This window comes from Eulemur rufifrons, chromosome 16 (assembly GCF_041146395.1).
Source record: "Eulemur rufifrons isolate Redbay chromosome 16, OSU_ERuf_1, whole genome shotgun sequence".
Classification (NCBI taxonomy): Eukaryota; Metazoa; Chordata; class Mammalia; order Primates; family Lemuridae; genus Eulemur; species Eulemur rufifrons.
This window is the reverse complement of record NC_090998.1, coordinates 43,622,517-43,645,013: the sequence shown is the minus strand read 5'-3', so window position 1 is coordinate 43,645,013 and position 22,497 is coordinate 43,622,517. Positions and strand designations below refer to the sequence as shown.

At 39.7% G+C, this 22,497-nt stretch overlaps 2 protein-coding genes, 1 non-coding gene and 1 pseudogene across 3 annotated transcripts; all 4 read right to left on the bottom strand.

Annotated features, from left to right (window-relative positions):
• Positions 1-5,205: 5,205 nt before the first annotated feature.
• On the bottom strand, positions 5,206-7,705 carry LOC138397207 (olfactory receptor 2AP1). The gene is made up of 3 exons (XM_069491168.1): positions 7,552-7,705; positions 6,539-6,546; positions 5,206-6,330 (listed from the first exon to the last, which is right to left on the bottom strand). Exon 3 carries the CDS (start codon positions 6,148-6,150, stop codon positions 5,221-5,223), a length of 930 nt encoding a protein of 309 aa, XP_069347269.1. The 5' UTR covers positions 6,151-6,330; positions 6,539-6,546; positions 7,552-7,705; the 3' UTR covers positions 5,206-5,220.
• Positions 7,706-11,746: 4,041 nt separating this feature from the next.
• Positions 11,747-11,881, bottom strand: LOC138397649 (U4 spliceosomal RNA). The gene has a single exon (XR_011235785.1). It is a non-coding gene; the product is annotated as a U4 spliceosomal RNA (small nuclear RNA).
• Positions 11,882-18,354: 6,473 nt separating this feature from the next.
• Positions 18,355-19,098, bottom strand: LOC138397295 (ly6/PLAUR domain-containing protein 5 pseudogene; annotated as a pseudogene).
• A 1,587-nt stretch (positions 19,099-20,685) lies between these two features.
• Positions 20,686-21,615, bottom strand: LOC138397294 (olfactory receptor 6C4). Its single transcript, XM_069491238.1, has one exon. The coding sequence runs from the start codon at positions 21,613-21,615 to the stop codon at positions 20,686-20,688; it is 930 nt and encodes a 309-aa protein (XP_069347339.1).
• Positions 21,616-22,497: the final 882 nt, after the last annotated feature.

Sequence of the window (22,497 nt, the reverse complement as noted above, 5' to 3'; positions counted from 1 at the left end):
AGAATAATATTAAGCAGAGTAACATTAACAGAGGATTTATTTGTATTAATAAATATCTCTACAAAGAAACAACTGTGCTGTTTAAAATATGCTTAAGAAGTGACATCAGCAAGATGGCTGACTAGAGATACCTGACACTCATCCACCCCCAAAAGAAAGGACCAAAGCAACAAATAAATAACTAAGACTTGACTGGAGTGTTGAAGGGAGAGCACTGGAGTGAAGTGGGGGAGTGGGGAGGCACCTGTGATGATTGGAAGCCCTGGAGGGCAGCATGGAGGCACCCAGCCTCTGCAGCCCCAGCTCTCCTGCTGGGATTGGATTGGTCTGGAATCCAATGGACTTCTGCTTGTGGGGAAAAGGTAAGCAGAAGATTCCCACTAGCCCTTATTATCCCATTGCCAGTGCAAACACCTACAGTTCTTCGTATAGGAAAAATCTCAGTCCTTGCAAGTCCTTAGCTCAGCTTGGAGAGCTGCCAGAAATTCACACAGCTGCATTGCTTCATATTAGGAGCACAAAATGTGTACTCGCCACCCCTATGTACCCTCTGTGAACCAAGCTGATGCACCATGGCATCATTTTGAGACTAGAGCCACCTCTGGAGTGTGCCCTGCTCTGGGGACCAGTAGCCACTGCATCTCTCCAGCACTGGGGCTCCATCTTCATTCCACCAAGTCCACATGTGTGGACCAATCTCAGCTGTGCAGAGCCTGGGCCCAGGATCTCCTGTGACTCTGGTTCTGTATAGCAGGGAAACCGACCCCTGCTGTCTGTACTTCCAGCCAGAGTAACAACCTGGCAGTCCTGCCTACGGTGAACTTGCCCTTGAGCTGGCCAAGCTACTGCAAACCCTCTCCCAAGTGGGAGAGGTTTCCATGCCACTGAGCAGCTGACACACCCCTATGCCAACAGAGCATCCACATGCCTGCACCCAGAACTTAAAAAATAGTCCTCTGGCCTCCCACCTACAAACCAACCCCTGGCCTGCCCAAAGCCCTGCATTTGTAGTCAGGGCCTAAGAAACAGCCCTGTGGGCCACTCCCAGTGAACACATCCCTGGGCCAGCTGAGCAACTGTGCTCCTATGCCCCAGCCAGAGTTATAGCCCTATGGCTTCAATCCCAGCAAGCCAGACCCCAAGCTGACTAACCCACATGTGCATGCACACACCCCTGACCTGAGAAATAGCCCACCAGAGAGCCCATCTCCAGCAAAGCCATACCAATGCTGCCGAAAACTCTCAGCCTAGGCCACTGAGAGATACACAAACAACACTAGCAAAGATTATAGCTGAAGAAATTACACAAAGCCTATACTACTGCATCTACCCAGAACCAAAGGCAACTCACTCCACCAAACTGACACTCCAGGAGCCATCCATATGAATGTCTTTTCTTATGAAATCTACTCCATAAAATTGGAAGAGGCAACTGTTCCATCACATGTGTGTAAATCAATGTAGGGACACATCAAATATGAAAAAGCAAGGAAACATGACACTTCCAAAGAACACAATAATTTTCCAGTAGCAGACACCAATCATAAGGAAATATACAAAACTCCCTCCCCCAAAAGAATTAAAAATAATAATCTTAAGGAGACTCAATGATAGAAGAAAATATAGATAGGCAATTCAAAAAATCAGGAAAACAATTCATAATTTGAAGGAGAAATTTAATAAAGAGATAAATATTATAAAAAAGAACCAAATAGAAACCACAGAGCTAAAGAACTCAATGAATGAAATAAAAATATAATCAAGAGCTTCAACAACAGACTAAACCAAACAGAAGAAAGAATTTCCAAGCTTAAACACAGGCCTTTTGAAATAACATAAACAAACAAATAAAAAAAAAAAAGAAAAAGAAAAAGTGAAGGAATGGAAAAAGATATTCCACACAAAGGGAAACCAAACACAAGCAGGAGTAGCTATACTTACATCAGACAAAACAGACTTTAAGTTAAAAGCTGTAAACAGAGACAAAGAAGGACATCATATAATGATAAATTGATCAATTTGGCAAAAGAATATAACAATTTAAATATATATGCACCCAACACTGGAGCACCCAGGTATATAAAGCAAATATTATTTGAACTAAAGACCTTGATACTGTAATAGTTGGGGACTTCAACATTCCAACACTCTCAGCATTGGACAGATGATCTAGACAGAAAATCAACAAAGAAACATTGGATTTAAACTGATTATTTACCAAATGTACCTAATAGACATTTATAGAGCACTTCACCCAATAGCTGCAGAATACACATTCTTTTCATCAGCACATGGACCATTATTCAGGATTGACCATATGTTATGACACAAAACAAGTCTCAAAAAACAAAAAAAAAAATCAAAATCCTATCAAGTATCTTATCTTACCACAGTGGAAGAAAACTAAAAATCAGTAACAAGAGGAATGATTTGAAACTATACAAGTACATAGAATTTTAAGAACATGCTTTTGAATAACCAATGAGTGAAGGCAGAAATTAAGAATGAAATTAAAAAAATTCCTTGAAACAAATGAAAATAGAAATATAACATACCAAAACCTATGGGACACAGCGAAAGCAGTATTAAGAGGCAAGTTTAGGCCGGGCGCGGTGGCTCACGCCTGTAATCCTAGCACTCTGGGAGGCCGAGGTGGGTGGATCGCTCAAGGTCAGGAGTTCGAGACCAGCCTGAGCAAGAGCGAGACCCCCATCTCTACTAAAAATAGAAAGAAATTATATGGACAACTAAAAAAATATATATATAGAAAAAATTAGCCGGGCATAGTGGCGCATGCCTGTAGTCCCAGCTACTCGGGAGGCTGAGGCAGGAGGATCGCTTGAGCCCAGGAGTTTGAGGTTGCTGTGAGCTAGGCTGACGCCACGGCACTCACTCTAGCCTGGGCAACAAAGTGAGACTCTGTCTCAAAAAAAAAAAAAAAAAAAAAAAAGAGGCAAGTTTATAGCAATAAATGCCTACATTAAAAAACTAGAAGGATTTCACATAAACAACCTAATGATGCATCCGGAGGAATAAAAAAGTCAAGAACAACCTAAACCCAAAATTAGTAGAAAGAAAGAAATAATAAAGGTCAGAGCAGAAATAAACAAATTTGAGACTAAGAAAAATACAGAAGATCAGTGAAATAAAATATACTTTAAAGTGTTCAGAAGAGAAAGATTTTGACCCTTTAAAAAATAAGTACGTAGTAAAAAAGCTTATGAAAATTGCTTGAAGTCTAAAAATAATAAAGGAATTTTTACTTATTTATTTGTTTCTTCACTAATTGAACATTTACCGAATGCCTATTATGGGCATGGCGCTATTATGTTCAGTAAGTCCATCATTCCTGCCCTTAAGCCTGGGAGCCAAAGCCACTGACATGTAGCTAAGAAAGAAGGTGAATAGAGAGGAGGTGAGCACAGTTAGCAGATGATATGAGTCTCCTTATTCATAACTTAATCCTCATTGAAAGCTCATTGCAGATGAGGGTGGAGGCAAAAATCCTACTTTATTAGTTCCCATACTCTTTGGGGTTTTATGTTCCCTCTGAAAGAGAGAAAAGAAATAGATCCACATTGGTCATAACAGATATGGATGTGGAAAGCAGAAGCATCTTCAGAGAAGTCAAGAGCCACAGGGTGGAAGAACATGGGCTTTTGTATGGTTCCAACTTCCTGAAGTGATTCATACCCTAAAGACTTCTAACAAAGCTTGCTGAGAGCTTGGAAAGTGAGAGATAGGTAAAAAGGCAAGGTTACTTAAAATGCTTAGAAATGCTGAGCAAATGTAAAAACCAGTTAGAATGGCTGTATGGCTGAGTAGTTAAGCAGGTGGGCTTGGCATCAGACATATTTGGCTTCTGATTCTAGTCCAGGCACTTACCTGTGTGATCTTGTGCAGGTTATTTCATCTCCAAGCTTCAGTTCTCCAGATTTAAAATGGGGTGGAATTTCCAGGTGGATCTAAGAAGTCCATGTGTAGCATGCCTTGCTAATTCATTGTTCTCAGTATATAAGTCTCAAATAATCAAGTCTCTTTACTTGAAAAAAATCTATCCTGGGCTCCCTCATACATTTGTTCATTCATCCGTCCATCTATACATTCACTGTTTAACATTGATTTATTGAGTACCTACCATAGCTTGGCATTGCAGATAGAATTGTGATCAAAAAGATATCCCTACACTCCTGGGCCTTACAGACTAGAGGTGAATACAGACCTTACATTCATAACCATTATTATGATACTATTAATGAGAAAGCACAGGATAACATGGGGGAATGTGACTTGAGGATCAGTCGTTTCATTACTTTTGAAATTCCACTTTATCATTCTCTAACTTTCCAGCTCCCACTCATCAGTAACCCACTACAGTCTGATTTCTTCCTACCCCACCTCCGACTTCCACATTTGCTGAAAATGGCTATCAACCTAATGACACCCTAATTGTCAATTCTCATACTTTCATTCTTCATATTAATCACTCTCTGCAGCATTTCACATTGACAACAAGCTATGTTTCTAGAGATATTCTCTTCTCATGAATTCCACAGATCTTTGGCCTTTCTTATTATCCCTTCTCCTTCTTCTGCTATTTAAATTTTGGGAGGATGCTTCACATTTAAAATTTAAGTTTCTTCTATACATGCTTCTATTTGTGACCTCATCTATTCCCACCTTATCACTCAACATCTACATGGTAAGGATTGCTCAGTTCATAGATCTGGTCCCAAATTCAGATGCCTTGACATTATGGGACTTTAACTTATTTTAAATGAGAATTTAACTTCATTCAAAGCTAAAATTGCCATCTCTACAACTTTTTCTGACTTTTTGTTTTGATTGAAATTAATGATAGCATTTAATCGGTCTTCTTGGATTGAAATTTTGTGCTCCTACCCAAAATATTCTTTCTACCCAAATTTCCCTTTCTCTATTTTTGCTTGCTTGTCTTAGTCCTACCTACTAAGACCCAATTTAAATGGCATCCCTTCTGAAAACATTGTCATTTTTTAACCATTGAGTCACTTAATTGCTTTTTCACTTATAAAACCCTATTCATTTCTTTATATTAACACTTAAGAGGTTGTAATTTATTTATTTTGAAGTCTCTCTAGTTGGACTGGAGTTTAACTCATTGTTTGAGTGGCTAGTAATGAGCAGACAGGTTGGTACATGGTAGGGAGTCATCTATTAAGGGTTTAATTCTTAAGTTCTTTAAAGATTCACAAGCTTTTTGACTGTATCCTTGAAGGCTTGTTTTACCTGTTGGTTCCTTAGGGTATAAATAAAGGGGTTCAGCAAAGGAGCAACTGAAGTAATAAGTAGAGCTACTGCCTTGCCGAATGTGTCTCCTTCTTTTGTTGAGGGCTTAACATACATGAAGAAGCAGCTTCCGTAAGAGAGGGAAATGACAATCATGTGGGAAGAACAAGTGGAAAAGGCTTTTGTCCTTTGCTGGGCAGAGGGGAGCTTCAGAATAGTCTTGATGATGAATACATAAGAAAGAATCACTATCATGAGAGTGACCACCAGGGTCACAGATGCCACAAGAAAGACAACCTTCTCCATGAGGCTTGTGTCTGAACAGGAGAGTTCCCGAAGAGGCTCATAGTCACAGAAATAATGATTCAGCCTGTTGGATGCACAAAAGTCCTGCTGACTCATCAGGGTGATTGGTGGTATAATAGCCATTAACCCACCCAGCCAAGAACAGAGAACCAGTTGGGAACACACTCTGCTGCTCATGATGGTCGTGTAATGCAGGGGTTTGCAGATGGCCACATAACGATCATAGGACATGGCAGCCAGAAGATAAAACTCCGTTGCCCCAAGGCATATGGCAAAGAAATACTGAGTGAAGCAGCCAGCAAAGCTGATACTCTTGTTTCCTGTTGTGATGCTAATGAGGACCCTGGGAATAAAGATGTTTGTGAAGGAAATTTCCAAGAATGAGAAGTTCCGGAGAAAGAAATACATGGGGGTCTGAAGGTGGGAATCCAGCAAGGTGAGGATGAGGATAGTCAGATTTCCGATGATGCTGAGTAAATAGGCAAGGAAAAGAAAGGTGAAAACTACCACTTGGAGTTCAGGGACATCTGTTAGACCCAGAAGGATGAACTCAGTCAACATGGTTTTATTTCTCATTGTTGAAAAAATTTTGAGTTTCAAGGTGAAAAAGAGGATAATCAAAGGTGAGAAAGGAAGAGGTGCTCTGAAATGGACAGGTGAAACCTGAGAACAAAATGAAATGGACTATGAACTTTTCCTCTGATGACATGATCTAGATGACTGGCCCATTTGAATGGCGTTAGATCCTCCCCAGTCCTGTTGCCCCAGATAGGAAAGTTCTTGTCATTATTTCCCCATGTGACGCTCTCCCCAGTACCAGCATGAAGCAAGTGTTTGCCTCACGGATGGTGTTTAAAAAGTTGTGAAATAAGTTAATAAAGGAATGCCTCCAGCTGCTGCCTCCTTCCAGAACAGTTACTAATTCCATCCCTTCTTCCTGTTCCTTACTTCCCATTGACTCTACCCATTGCCCTACTTCCTTTGTCTGCCTAAATAACTCTTCTCAAAATTCTGTTTTTCTTACTCTTCCTTGCTTTTTTTGATCTTTTTCATATAATTATATGAATCTTTCATTTTTCTTCTAGTCCAACTCCCTTAATTCCTTTGATGCCAACAAAGTGTCAGCTCCCCACTTCTTCCCAATGGACCCCCTAAACTTTTCTGCCTATGTCTGTTTAGTAGAATTCAGAGATCTGTGTATATGGATTATGTAATTCTGTCCTTTGAAACATTCTAAACACCTGTCTAGGGATCAGTAAATATTAGATTAGAATAGTAATCTGCACTTACTTCCCCAAACATCTTCAGAATCTTTAGCTCTAGAGTTTTGCTTTCCTGTAAGGATAAGGAGATTCTATTACATTCCAAGGAAATTTTAGGAGCTTGAGAACATTTAAACAGGAGCTTTTAACCAGGGATTCATTAATTCCTAGATTAGATTTACTATGTCTGTGAATCCACTAAATCATGTGTAAAACATTTTGTGTATGTGGGTATGTGAATTCTGTAGGGGAAAACATAAAATTATAATCCAGGGTTTTCTGAAAGACTCCATATTTGAACATTTCATGGGCATTTCAAGTTTCTACTTGTGAGCTCACATGGTGAAAGAGTCACATTATCTTGGAGTGTCCTTACTGATATATTCAAGACTTTTTCTAGTTATTTTTTTTATAAATATTTATAAGGCAGAAGCTTTAAAGCATTTTGACCACAATTCATTCTAAAGTTCATATATTTTTTCAGCAAACATGTACATATCTTAATTTAAAAGTTTTACAGAATATTTTTTACTACATATGATATAATCTGACATTTTCTATTTTAAAGTTTTATCAAATGCTGGTTGCAACCCACTACATTGATTTTATAATCCCCTAATAGATCACATATAAAATCCTTGAGTCCATAGTTGGAATCAAGGATTAAGAAAAATTACACAAGGTTCTGGATGTCTTTGTCCTCCTGGTTACCAACCTGGAGTCTTCAGGGAGTGGTTGAGTGTTCACATCTGTATCAGTTTCAGGTGTCACAACTTCAGAGAAGTAAAATAAATGAAGCTATAAACAGGAAGCATATTTCCTCACTTGACTATGCAAATGGCTAAGGTGGGATTTTAATCCTAAATATTTTTGGGTAAATCAAAATTATAAGGCTATATAATTACAAAATAATATAAAATTTATTTCATTTTTAATATTCTCTGCCACCAAGTTCTCTACTGTGTTTTGTAGAAATACACTAACTCCTAGGGCTTCTCTTGGTAAGAAGTAGTCTTTTGTTGCTCCTGTCCCTTATCAGTTTAGTGGGGATTTGTTGATCTCTGCTTTTCAACTCATTTGGAATGAAGCCGAATCAGAGCTTTTGGACATCTTGCCTTTTTTTGAGTAGAGCCAATAAATAGGAGGCTAAAAGAAGGACTTTGAGGAGCAGAGTAGTCCTGGGTTTTTCTGCTCTAGGAGAAATGAGTGGATGACATCAGAAGGCAGAATATCTCTCCCCCTCCTATCTCACGTTATACTTTACCTGGAGTGATACAGGGCATATCTGTTCCGTTGAGAGCATGCACTGGGGGATCAATTGAGTGAAGAAGCACAAGCTGCCCTGGGAATTCTTGTTTGGAACAGGCTAATGAATGTCCTTTGTTGACAACTTTGGGAACAAACTTTAAAATACAACTGAGGGAAGAGGGTCCAGAGGGACTGGCTCGGAAGTGAATTGGTTGTCGTGGGGGAGTTAGCAAGAGAGCATCAGCTACAGAGAAGAGGAAGGGCATGGAGTCATAATATTCTCTTTTCCCAGTGGGTGGTCATAGCTGGATTTGGCTGTGGACAAGCAGATTAGGTGGAACTATTTGCAGGTCATGGAGGCCTTGAAATGCCACATTTTTCAAATATCATTAGCTTGGTTTTAATTAGCCCATTTATAGACTATTGGCCAAAGACAGCAAGTATCAGTTTTCATTTTTGGAGGGTGCATGCAGAAATGAAATATAAAACAGATAAAAGTGGACAATGCACAAATTGAGGTAGGGCTGGGAGCTCATATTTGCCTGTGAGTCACTTCTAAGAAAACATTTGCAAATCTCCAATTTAAGGCAACAAAGAACTTGTTAAGATACATATATATTCCCTAGAAGAGCTAACACGTCATTCAAGGACATCTTCACGGGACATAATTTACCAGATCATTGTATGTTGTGTGCTTGTATCAAGACGTAACATGTAATCCATGAATAAGTACAATTATTATGTATCAATAAAAAAAATTTAAAAAAAATTAAAAAATTTTTACCAGATTAATCACCTGTTTTTCAATAGAGTACAAGCACCAGAAAAAAATGCTAGCCTTGGAAACAAAATGCCAGAATTAGGCACAAATGCCTTACAAATTGCTTCCCCATAAATGGTTTCATATAATTCTCACAACAATGATGAGGCCCAGAGAGGGAACATGGTCTCACCAAATGTAGCACAATAATCAACTCCATCTTGAATGATACACAAAACTTTATCTCTCTGAGTTTTATTTTTTTTGTTCCATGAAATGAGGATAATAAGGCCCATTAAATAGAATTATAATTGTTAAGGGCATAGATCAGGGGTGGTACATAGTATATACCCCACAAATACTTTCTATTTCTCTTCTCCAATGAGGGAATTATTGTAAAAGTATATTTGGCAATAGTTCATTTGTTTCTTTCAAATGTGTTCATACAGAAGAAAGTTAAAGTCACCATTGGAAAGCATTTGGCACTGACATATTGTAAATGTTGTCTGCTTAAAGAAATCTCTTTCCCTAGAGATTAATTCCTCTTCAGAAAGATGAGGAAGGAGTATAGAAGTAACTTGAATGAGTGGTTATATCTCATTGGTGAGTCAAACTAGGCTGTAAATTGTTCGGGCTTGAAATTTGGGAGCAAGAAACAATATAAAATAAGGAAAGGAGAGCAAGAGGTGAACATCTGCTCAGGAAGTAATTCATGGATAAAATTATTTGATAATTAATTATTTGAAAAGGCTAGGCTGGCCGGGCGCGGTGGCTCACGCCTGTAATCCTAGCACTCTGGGAGGCCGAGGTGGGCGGATCGTTTGAGCTCAGGAGTTCGAGACCAGCCTGAGCAAGAGCGAGACCCCATCTCTACTAAAAATAGAAAGAAATTATATGGACAGCTAAAAATATATATAGAAAAAATTAGCCGGGCATGGTGGCACATGCCTGTAGTCCCAGCTACTCGGGAGGCTGAGACAGGAGGATCGCTTGAGCTCAGGAGTTTGAGGTTGCTGTGAGCTAGGCTAACGCCACGGCACTCACTCTAGCCTGGGCAACAGAGTGAGACTCTGTCTCAAAAAAAAAAAAAAGAAAAGGCTAGGCTGCTTCTTAAAGTTTAGGACAAGCTTAGATTGCTTGATAAAGAAGTGATATGACTATTGGAAGATTAACAGTCATTTTGGAAATTTTGACTTCTTTTTTGAGGAAACATTCTAATGTCAGAGGTTTCTGGTTGCTGATTTTATAGTTGTTACATTTGTGATGATCTCAACTTGAGATGAAGAACGTACAATGTTAATTTTGTGTGTTAGATGCTAAGATAAGAATCTGTTAAAACCTTTGGTCATTTCTAACCTGACCTCAGGAATATTTTCATTCATAACATTACTAAGCATTTAAAGCATTTGAACTAATAATGATTAGTGTCCTGTATCTAAAGAGCATACATTAATAGATAATAAGCTAACCCATTCATTCATTCATTCAACAAATATTTATTATTTACCAGGCACACATAATGTACTAGGCACTGGGTATACAACTGCCAAGAAAACTACTGAAGTCCCTCCCTAGAGGTAGGATACGAACAAATAAAATCAATCAACAGTTAGATACAAAATGAGTGAGATGACGATACATGTGATAAAAAATAAAGGAGGGTGTTATAGGTTAATTGTGTGCCCCCACATAAGTCCTAATCCCCAGTATTTCAAAATGTGACTTTATTTATATTGATTACCTTATTATATTTATTTAAATTGATTACCTCTGTGAAGGCTATCTCCCGGGTCTTTATAGAGGTAATCAATTTAAAATGAGGTCGTTAGGGTGAGCTTCAACCCAATATGACTGATGTCCTTATAAAAAAGTGGGAAACTGGAGACAGACACGAACACAAGGAGATCACCACGTGAAGATGAAGGCAGAGATTGGGGTGATGCTTCTACAAGCCAAAGATCACCAGCAAACTACCCGAAGCTAGGGAAAGGAGTGAAACAGATTCCTTCTCATAGCTCTGAAAAAGAACCAATGCTGCTGACAACTGGATCTCAGGCTTCTAGCTTCCAAAACTGAGACAAATAAATTTCTGTTGGTTAATCTACTCATTTTGTGGTGCTTTGTTATGGCAGCTCTAGCAAACTAATACACAAGTCTGAGTGTGAAAGAGAGCTGACAATGCTAGGAGGGGTATTTTATTTGCAGAAATGAAAGTGACATTTATGGGAAGTGAAAGAGTGAGTGATGCAGTTATTTAGTAGAAAAGTATTCCAGAAAGAAGAAAAAAAGTGAGGAAGGAGCATGCTTGGTGCATTTGAGGTTAAGAAAGCATGACAAAGTCAGAACATGTTGAGCAAGGGGGAAGGGAAGCAAGGTCAGAGAGGTAAGATCACACAGGTTCTTGTGGACCACTGTGAAGACTTCAGCTTGTGCACTGAGTGACTTGGGAAGTTCTCAGAATGCTTGGGATGTGAATAATATGATCTGATTTTGGTTTTAAATGTGTCATTCTAAGTGAAGTACTGAGAATAGACTGTATGGGACAAGTGCAAAAGCAGAGAGCCCAGTCTGGAAGCTGCTGCAATAATCTGGGTGAGAGATGATGGTGGTGTCTGGCACAAGGGTGGGAGTGGTGGAGATGGTAGAGTGGCCAGATTCTGGGCATATTTTGATGGCAGAGGCAGCAGAATTGGCTGCTGGGTTGGATATGGGGTGTAAACAAAAGGGTGGGGTCAGAGATGACTCCAAGGTTTTTGGCCTGAACAATTAGAAGGATTAAGTTGCCATATATTGAGTTGGGCATAACTGTGGAAAGAGCTGCTTTTTTTGGGTGTGGGGGAGGAGAAATGTCATATCCAAGAAATCATTGCCCACACCAATGTCATAGAGCTTTTCTTCTTCTTTTTTTTTTTTTCATTTTTTTATGCCAATGCTGAGTATATTCCAAGTTGTCATGGGTATTGGGAAAAGTGTTCAATCAGCAATAATTGTGCCTCAGATAAACCTCATTGCTATGATACTGCCAATGTGCAAAGCTTCGTCTTCATTTTCTTGTAGTCATTTCATAGTTTCAGTCTTACATTTAATGTATTTTGAGTTGATTTTTGTACATGTTGTTAGACAAGGGTCTATTTCATTCTTATGTATGTGGATATACAGTTTTCCCATTTATTGAAGCATTTATTGAAGAGAGTGTGTTTTCCTCATTTTGTGTACTTGGCACCTTTGTTGAAAATCAGTTGACTGTAAATGCATGGATTTATTTCTAGGCTCTGTATTCTATACCATTGGTATATGTGTCTGTTTTTATGCCTGTTTCATGCTGTTTTGGTTATTATATCTTTGAAGTATAATTTGAAGTCAGGTAGTGTGATGCCTCCTGCTTTGTTCTTTTTGCTCAAGATTGCTTTAGCTATTTGGGTCTTTTGTGATTTCTTTTTTTTTTTTTTTTTTTGAGACAGAGTCTCACTCTGTTGCCCGGGCTAGAGTGAGTGCCGTGGCATCAGCCTAGCTCACAGCAACCTCAAACTCCTGGGCTCAAGCGATCCTCCTGCCTCAGCCTCCCGAGTAGCTGGGACTACAGGCATGGACCACCATGCCTGGCTAATTTTTTCTATATATATTTTTTAGCTGTCCATATAATTCTTTCTATTTTTAGTAGAGATGGGGGTCTCGCTCTTGCTCAGGCTGGTCTCGAACTCCTGAGCTCAAACGATCCGCCCACCTCGGCCTCCCAGAGAGCTAGGATTACAGGCGTGAGCCACCGCGCCCGGCCATGTGATTTCATATAAATTTTAGAATTTCTTTTTATATTTCTGTGAAGAAATTCATTGGTATTTTGGTAGGGATTTCATTGAATCTATATATTACTTTGGGTAGTTTGGACATTTTAGTATCTTTCAATTGCCATCTTTCTATATTATAGAAAATATATTATTATTTTCTTCTCTCTTTTTCCTTTCTTTTCACCCATGACTCCTATTATGTCTATTTGTTTTGGCACCTGCACTTGTCTTTTGGTATCTATCTATCTATCTCTATCTAATCTCTATCGTCTTCTGTTGTCTTATTGGAGAGTTCAGCATGTCTGATCTTCTGGCTCATTATTTCTGCTTTGCTTTTACTGCTCCAAGTATTAGTCTCATTTGTTTTATTCTTTACTTCATTCGTTATGTTTTCTAACCTCATCAATTTATAATGGATTTTGCTTCCTTTTACCAACAGTATTTTACCGTCATTATTTTATAACGTTTTGTCCTTAAGATTACAATGTTTTCTGTATCTTTTTGAGGAAATTATATTTATTTAAAATTCTTGACCGGGAGGGGAACAAGATGGCTGACTAGAGATGTTGAATACCAGATGGTCCCAAATAGAAGAAGTTTCAGGTGAGAAAGCATAGTCCAGATGAAATACTGAGGGAAAGAGCCAGAACTTACCCTTTCCAGAGATCCCATGGGAAGAAGTGGCAGAGCAGAACAAGAAGGAGCAAAATTTTGGTAGAGATTGACTCCTGAGGGATTAGGAGCCTGGCAGAAAGGGTGGGGGGAGCAATTACTTTTCCTCCCCTTACACCCGTGGGAGGTTTGCTAGCTCTTGATCTCTTAGAATAGAGAACCCAGCAATAAAACCACACCTACAACCAACTGATCTTTGACAAAGCAGACAAAAACACACTGCTGAAAGGACACCCTATTCAATGAATGGTGCTGGGAAAATTAGAAAGCCACATGTAGAAGAATGAAATTGGATCCATATCTCTCCCCATGAACAAAAATTAACTCAAGATGAATTAAATATTTAAATGTAAGTCCTGAAACCATAAAAATTCTTGATGAAAATGTAGGAAAAACTCTTGTGGACATTGGCCTATGCAAAGAATTTGAGTAAGAGCTCGAAAGCAAATGCAACAACAACAATAGTAAGTAAATGGGAGTTAATTAAACTAAAATGTTTCTGCACAGCAAAGGAACTAGTCAACAGAGTAAATAGACAAGCTATAGAATGGGAGAAAATATTCACAAATTATACATTTGACAAAGGAATAATATCCAGAATCTACAAAGAACTTGAACAAATCAGCAAGAAAAAAACAAGTAACCCCATCAAAAAGTGGGCAAAAGGCATGAATAGATTTTTTTCAAAAGAAGATATACAAATGGCTAATAAACATATGAATAATGCTCAACATCACTAATCGTCAGGGAAATACAAATTAAAAGCACAATGAGACCACCTTACCCCTGTCAGAATATCCATTATTAATAAGTCAAAAAGCAATAGATGTTGGTGTGGATGCAGTGAAAAGGGAATGCTTATACACTCTTGTGGGAATGTAAATTAGTATAACCTCTATGGAAAATGGTATGAAGATTTCTGAAAGAACTAAAAGTAGACCTGTCATTCTATCCAATCCCACTACTGGGTATCTACCCAAAGGAAAAGAAGTCATTATATCAAAAAGACACTTGCATTCGAATGTTTATCACAGCATAATTCACAAAAGCAAAGATATGGAGTCCACCTAAGTGCCCATCAACTGAAAAGTGGATAAAGAAAATGTGTATATACATACCATGGGTACTATCCAGCCATAAAAGGAATGAAATAATGTCTTTTGTGGCAACTTGAACTGGAGACCATTATTCTAGGTGAAGTATCTCAGGAATGGAAAAAGAACAAACATCACATGTTCTCACTTACAAATAGGAGCTAAATGCTGGGTGTATATATATAAAATAAAGTGGTATAATGGAGATTGGAAACTAAGAAGGAGGGGAGGGAGAGAGGGTAGTGAGGGATAAAAAATTACCTATCGGATACAATGTACCCTGTTCTGGTGATGAGTACAGTTAAAGCCCTGACTTTAGTATTATACAATTCATCCATCTAACAAAAAACACTTGTACCCCATAAATCTATTGAAAAAGATAAAATTATTAATGTTTCTGTTTCAATAATTCTTTATATCATATATTGTCCAGTGTATAATCTTGTTTTTTTCCTCTCAGTGGATCTATTTCTCAGATGGGTGATTGTTAGCTTCAGAGTACAGGACTCCAGTGTAGCTTCAGCTATACTGTCTATTGATATGTATGGGAAGAAGCTTAAGCCCAGGTTTGTGACCTTCTGGGTGAATTTAAAAAAATGAGTGAATATGATTTTCAGGCCAGAGAGCTCAAGTCATTACAAACTGTCCTAATCATGTTTTTGTCACGCCTTACTTGACTTCTTAAAAACTTCTCTTTCATTCTTCTGAATTTTATTTAAAACTCTTTTCAAGAAGTGGTGTTGGGAGAACACAAACTCTTTAGATTTGTAATCCATAAATTCGCAAGTTCTGGAAGCTTTAAGGAAAGTCAATGGAAGGATGAATGCACGAGTGTGGCAAGATCAGCTCTCACTCATTTTCGTAATCTCCTCATCCTAGCACTGGTATTATATTAATATTATCCTGAGAATACTATGTAGCTAAAGCTGTTTTTTTTTGATTCTTGTGCACTGTGGTGACATGGGGAATAAAACTCATCAATTTATTTATTTAGGTTCTGAACATTCCAGTAGCAAAGCCTCAGAATCAGAGAAGTCATTCCTCCTGCTTATCTATGACTTAGATTACATTCCAAATATGTATTAACATAAAGGCAGCCTAGATGAAGAATTTTAGAAGAGCATAACTTCTTTCTGATATGCTCACTTAGAAGGTGATACATTCTTTTCAAAATTCATTTCTAAATGCTTAGATTATGAAGAGTGAGTGACATCATGCCTAGTGATCTTTTTTTTTATTTCAGCATATTATGGGGGTACAGATGTTTAGGTTACGTATATTGCCTTTGCCCCCACTTCCCTCCCGAGTCAGAGCTTCAAGCGTGTTCATCGCACTGGCTATGTATGTATAGTGATCTTAAACTATGACTTACATGAATCCCCCTCCTCCCCTGTTTCAGCATATTAATTCATATTAATACATCCCCCAGAGATATTCAGGCACATGAAGTTGATGTTAGCTCAGTTCCAACAACCTGCTGTCAAGTATTCTGATGGCTTTATCTGAAGTGTAAGACCTTTACTGATCTGGTTATTGAAGCATGCAACTGGACATATGGGGAGTAGAAATATACTGGCCTTATTGTAGATGGATTTCAAGTAGAATGGGCAATAGTTTTACAGCCCTATTTATATTAAACCAATCAATTTAAAAGCTGTTCTTTCCAGTTAAGCTCCAGTTCTTTGGAAAGGATATTGTTTACAATTATCATATGATTATAATGGATATCATTTATTAAACATTAATAAATACTGGTTATCTTTTAATATTTTACATCTATTTTCTCATTTAATGCTCAAAACTATCCTATAAGATAGACATTATTATTATTATACACATTTCAGAGTTGACAAAGGTGAGCTTTAGAGAGGTCAAGTATCTATCCCCAGATGACTGGTAGAAAGTTGAATCTTGGATTTGAAATAAAGCCTATGTTTTAAACACTATATGGCATTGCTTCCACTTCATCATAGGTTTTGGTAGAAATGTGGATATGGGGGAATGTAATGATTAAGGTGTGAGGCTGTTTAAAAATATTTCTTTACCAATTGGAAGGTGGAGTTCCAAGTTTAGTGAATTTGGAATGAACTGAAAGTCATTAGTGATCTCTAGTTAGCAATCTAAGAAACTCAGATATTCAAAATAGCAGCAGCTTTACACAAAAGAATCTTTTTTTTTTTTGGCTTATAAACAACAGAAACTTATTTCTCCAGTTCTGCAGGCTGGCAAGTCCACAATATCAGGACACCAGCAGATCTGATGCCTGGTGAGGACCAGGTTTCTGGTTTATAAATGGCACCTGCTAGCTATGTACTCACATGGTGGGAGGGCAAGGCAGCTCTCTGGGGCCTCTTTTATAAGGGCACTAATCCCACTTATGAGGGCTCTCCCGTCATGACCTAATCCTTCCTAAAAGTCCCACCTCCTAGCACCATCACCTTGGTGATCAGGTTTCAAACATGAATTTTTTTTTTTTTTTGAGACAGAGTCTCACTCTGTTGCCCAGGCTAGAGTGTCGTGGCATCAGCCTAGCTCACAGCAACCTCAAACTCCTGGGTTCAAGCAATCCTTCTGCCTCAGCCTCCCAGTAGCTGGGACTCTAGGCATGTGCCACCATGCCCAGCTAATTTTTTTTCTATATATTTTTAGTTGTTCAGCTAATTTCTTTCTATTTTTAATAGAGACGGGGTCTTGCTCTTGCTCAGGCTGGTCTTGAACTCCTGAGCTCAAACGATCCACCTGTCTTGGTTTCCCAGAGTGCTAGGATTACAGGCGTGAGCCACTGTGCCCGGCCCAAATATGAATTTTGAGGGGATACAAACATTCAGACCATAGCACTATGCAACTCACTCCTTTGCTTGTCCCACTGGGTTGCTGGGAAGATCAAGGGGCAGAAAGGATGTGAAGGAACATTGTGAACATGTGCACAGAGGACATGCTGTAGGATTCCATTTATGTGAGGTTCATGCACTCATGTAAGTGCCCTGTGTGCCCCATATTCCTTCCTACCTCAGACCTTTGTCTCTTCCACCTAGAATGCCCTTCCTCCTACTTCTTTTTGGTAACTCTTATTTATTCTTTAGGACTTTGCTCAAGGTTTACTTCCTCTAGGAAGTCTTCCCTGACCTCCACGGGTCGGAGAATTTCACTTGACTTAGCTTTGCCTCATGTGTTTTTCTGTCGAATCAATCAACACTCATTTGTTTGGGAGGTGGGGTTGCCTAGAGGTTCATGGGGCTGGGAGTCAGACTCCTGGTTCTCCACTCACTAAGTGCACAAGCTCAAGCAAGGGCCTTTGTCTCTCACTTTGTCCATCTGTGACTTGGGGCTTGTGACAATAGCCCACTTGCACTGGGCGACTGCTGTGTCCCAGGTACCATATGTTCATCTCATTAAATCCTCACCACAACCACTGTGAAACAAGTCTTCTTATTATAGAGTTTATTTTCGCTTCCACTTTATAGGTGAGGAAACACGGGCACAGAGAACTTAAATAACTTGCCCATGGTCACGAGGCTGAACAGGAGAGCTGGGATTAAAGCCCACGCAGCCTAGCTCCAGAGTCTGGGCTTCTAACTGTTAGCATATTCTTGTGCCTCTAATGATAATATACCAATAAAGACACCACCTTAGCTGTGACTAGGCTCCAGGGGGAGAGTACAGGAAGCCGGGTTGAGGACTGCCTGGTGCCTGGCTGGTGCTCAGTTAGTAACAACTATTGTCAGAATTGCTCTTCTGACAATGTGGGGCGGGATGTGTCTGTTTCTCTCTATCCTGGGATGCTAGTGGCTGTGTCCGTTTCTACCAGGCCTGCTGACTAGGTAGGGGAAGGGTGGTGGTCGGGAAGCAGGAGGAAGAGAGAGCTGGAGGACCAGAGGCACGGGAGTGCAACTCTTGTTTTGACATCAGTTTCCAGTAAGCCACCTGATAGAGGCTGAGCACACAGGAGAAGGGTGTGTTCATGGACCCTGCCCCCAGCCTCCTGGCGGGGGAAGGGGGTGTCTACACCTAGAGCCGACCAGCAGAAGAACCTCTAGGAACAGCACCATGACTTGGGGAGCCAGGGGAGGGACAGGGGCCAAAGAGGTGGTGTAGGGCTGGGTCACCAAGTCCCTGTTGCAGAAGTGCCCCTCACAGCAGGAGCCCTGGAGATCAATGTCTGTCTAGGGTCTGGTGGTGCCCATGGTGGTGCAGGAGGGCCGGAGGCAGTTTCTGATGTACACAGGGACTGAGAAATTGCATATTGTCATTCTGCCATTGCTCTGGAAGCAGAAACTCTGGTCTTGGTGACACTGGACCCGTCGGGACTTCTCAGGGGCACAGTCCTCCTGGTGAACCCCCACTCAAGCGTAGCACTCGGTGCCGCTGAGCATCTGTGGGTTGGGAGCTTGGGTCAGGTTGGGAATGGTGTCATGGGTCGTGAGGTCGGCGTTGCAAAACTCAGTTTCGAAGGCACACACCACTGAGTAGTCAGGCAGCAGCGCGTCCTGGTTGGACTGCATCTGGCCCATAGGCGGGCCTGTCCCACAGCCCTTCTGCACCATGCTCACTGGTGCGCGATACCCAGTGTCCAGGGACAGGAAGGCCTCAAAGCATCCAAGGGAATAGGAGACGCTGGGGAGCTTCATGGCGCTGAGGTCAAAGAGGCCGAAGTAGGTGTGCTCAAAGCTGTAGCACTGCAGGATTCCAGACCCCGAGGAGAGGCACAGGGGCAGGGTAAGCAGGGCCAGCACAAGCCTGTCCCAGCGACTCAGGGCTCCACCCTGCAAAGGATGGCCACATGGGCCAGGCCCCTCTGCTGTGAGGAAAGCAGGCCTTGTGGTCTTGAGAGAACCAGAGTCTGCTGTTGCAGTTGGTCATGGCTGTGTCTGTCTCATGGCAGAGTAATCACAAAGGACTCTTTATTAAAAAATATGCGCTCTCCAGTACTTTCTGTGGTTCTAACAATTTGCTGTCATGATCAGTCCAATCCAGCTTGTTCCTCAATACTTGAGCAGCACCATTACCACATATAAAGCATGTGAATGCGCTAGATTATGTTTCACTTGTACCCCAAACAGTAACCAACATCCTACAATGTGTTAGGATATTATTAAACTATGCGCAGGTGCTCAGATTTAAATAAATGTTCTTACTTCCACCGAAGTTGAGGCCCTACCTCTACCTATTCAAATTCAAGTTGTTACCTTGAATCCATGTGTGGAGTTTTTGATAGGGTAGTCTATTCCCAGTTGTTTTTCAAGATTCATAATCTGGAACATTCTAGATATAAAACTGCATTGATACTTTATATACTTTGTCACTTTACTAAACAGTCATCCATGGTTTATATTGAAAACAAAAGCAAAAATTTGGGGAAAAGTTAAAGAAATGGAGCCAGAAATGTCTTTTCTAATATTTAATGAAAGGAAACAAAAAGAATAAAATAAAATCATAATAGAAAGAATCACCTGAAACTTAGAGAGAGAAAGCAGAGCTCATGCCATCAACTTAAAAAGATGTTAGATAAGGAAAGAAACAATAGATTTTGTTTAGAAGTGAGAGGCTTCTAACCTTGGCTCTAGAAACCTCTTCTAGCCACAACCTCTAGAAAATGGACATGTATGTTGACAAAATCTTGAGAATTTTCTCCTTATTTGGAGAAAAGTAAACTAAATGTGAATTTTTTTCTTTTCCTCTTATGAAAGAATGGAAGTTGTAATGGCTACAGTTGAAACATAAATTTTAAAAAGGAGGAGAATCAAAATTATTGACACCTTGATGGAAGCATAGCTTCCAGGGCTTCATGCTGAGGAAAAATGTCAATATTACATTCTCTGCAAAACAATGCTGATAATATCATTTCCTTTCTGAAAACTTCTCTTGACTCATGACTGCACAACTAACTCCATGGTCTGTAATTATAGTATATACTTTTATGATCTGGCCTTTTTCACCCTAAATTCTTATCCTCCCACTCTCCCAAATAAGCAATATGTTTTGCTTTAAGAAATGATTTCAAATCATTTCTAGAAAACAGAACTAATTCTTTCCAACTGTTCTTTTTTTGGATTCTCATTCACCCTTCTTGAATAACACTCACATGTTATTTTATTCTTTATAAATTTATCATATAAATATACAGTTTATAAACATTTCTTTCACTCTGGACTATAGATTTCTTGAAATTAGGACATATACTTTTCAATTTTTATCCTCCAGGGACAGTTAAGCACTTGACATATAGACACTTAATGCGTATTTATTAAGTGAAAATATATATATTTTTTGTTGAAATGTATTCTATTTTTTTAAGATTTCACAATCTTTTTGATGATGTCCTTGAAAGCTTGCTTCACTTGCTGATTTCTTAGAGTATAAATGAAAGGGTTCAACAAGGGTGTAACTGAAGTAATGAGTACTGCTATCCCTTTGTTGAAAGCACCTCCTTCTTTTGCTGAGGGATTAATGTACATAAACATACAGCTGCCATAAGAGAGGGAGATGACAATCATGTGGGAGGAGCAGGTGGAAAAGGCCTTTGTCCTTTGCTGGGCAGAAGGGATCCTGAGAATGGTCCTGATAATGTATGTGTAAGAAAGTGTTACCAGCACCAGAGTAACCACTAGAGTCACAACAGCCAAGAGTATGACCATCAGTTCTAAGAAACTTGTGTCTGAGCAGGCAAGCTCCATGAGGGGCCCGTAGTCACAGTAATAGTGATTCAGAATATTGGAGGCACAGAAATCTACCTGGCTCATTAGGATGATTGGAGGTAAGATAGCTAAGAATCCTCCCAGCCAGGAGCAGAACACAAGTTGTATGCAGACTCTGCTACTCATAATGGTCAGGTAATGCAGGGGTTTGCAGATGGCGACGTAGCGATCATAGGACATGGAGGCCAGGAGGTAAAACTCTGTTGCCCCGAGAAATATAGCGAAGAAATACTGAGTCAAGCAGCCAGCAAAGCTGATAACTTTATTTCCTGTTGTCATGCTGGTCAGAAATCTGGGAATAAAAATGGACGTGAAGGAAATTTCTAAAAAGGAGAAATTCCGGAGGAAGAAATACATGGGGGTCTGGAGGTGAGGGTCTAGTAAGGTGAGGGTGATGATAGTCAGATTTCCTAGGACACTTAGCATGTAGGTGAGGAACAGAAAGATGAATATTACCGCTTGGAGTTCAGGTTGATTTGTGAGGCCTAATAGAATAAACTCACTAAACATGGTTCTGTTTTTCATTGTTGATCTTCAGTAGATCTAAAGGGAAACAGTAAAGATGATAAAAACTGAAGAGTTTCTCAGAGGAGAAGAGGAAAAGCTGATTTTAACCAACGGAATCAGGTCATTCATTATTCACCATCCAATTGGCCCAAACCAATGTCTCACTGGGCTTCCATGGAAGCCCATATCTTCTATGTAAGTGACCTTATTGCTAGAGTTGTTTTCATTTCTTAAGTTCCTGGGCATATTCCTGGGCATTTAACAAAATGTATTATAGAATAACTACTCACATTTTTTTTCAGAAGAATAAGTTTTTTTTTTTTTTTTTTTGAGACAGAGTCTTGCTTTGTTGCTTGGGCTAGAGTGAGTGCCGTGGCGTCTGCCTAGCTCACAGCAACCTCAAACTCCTGGGCTTAAGCGATCCTACCGCCTCAGCCTCCTGAGTAGCTGGGACTACAGGCATGCACCACCATGCCCGGCTAATTTTTTTTCTATATATATTTTAGTTGGCCAGATAATTTCTTTCTATTTTTAGTAGAGAGACGGGGGTCTCGCTCTTGCTCAGGCTGGTCTCGAACTCCTGACCTCGAGCGGTCCACCTGTCTCGGCCTCCCAGAGTGCTAGGATTTCAGGCGTGAGCCACTGCGCCCAGCCAAGAATAAGTTTTTGAACTATTCTTTCCTCTCAAAGTGTTTATGAAATTTTCACATTTAAACCACTTTCCACTGATTGTATTAATCTTTCCTACTTCTGTGCTCTTGGTAGAAATCTCTCTACCTGATTCTGCTTTCTGCGCTTTCCTGTTTCTTTCTGTCCTTTTCCTGAACTGTTTGATGCTTCACTGGGTATCTGCTATAGATCCTCAACTCCATTACTGTCCAAATCTCTGACATCCTTGTT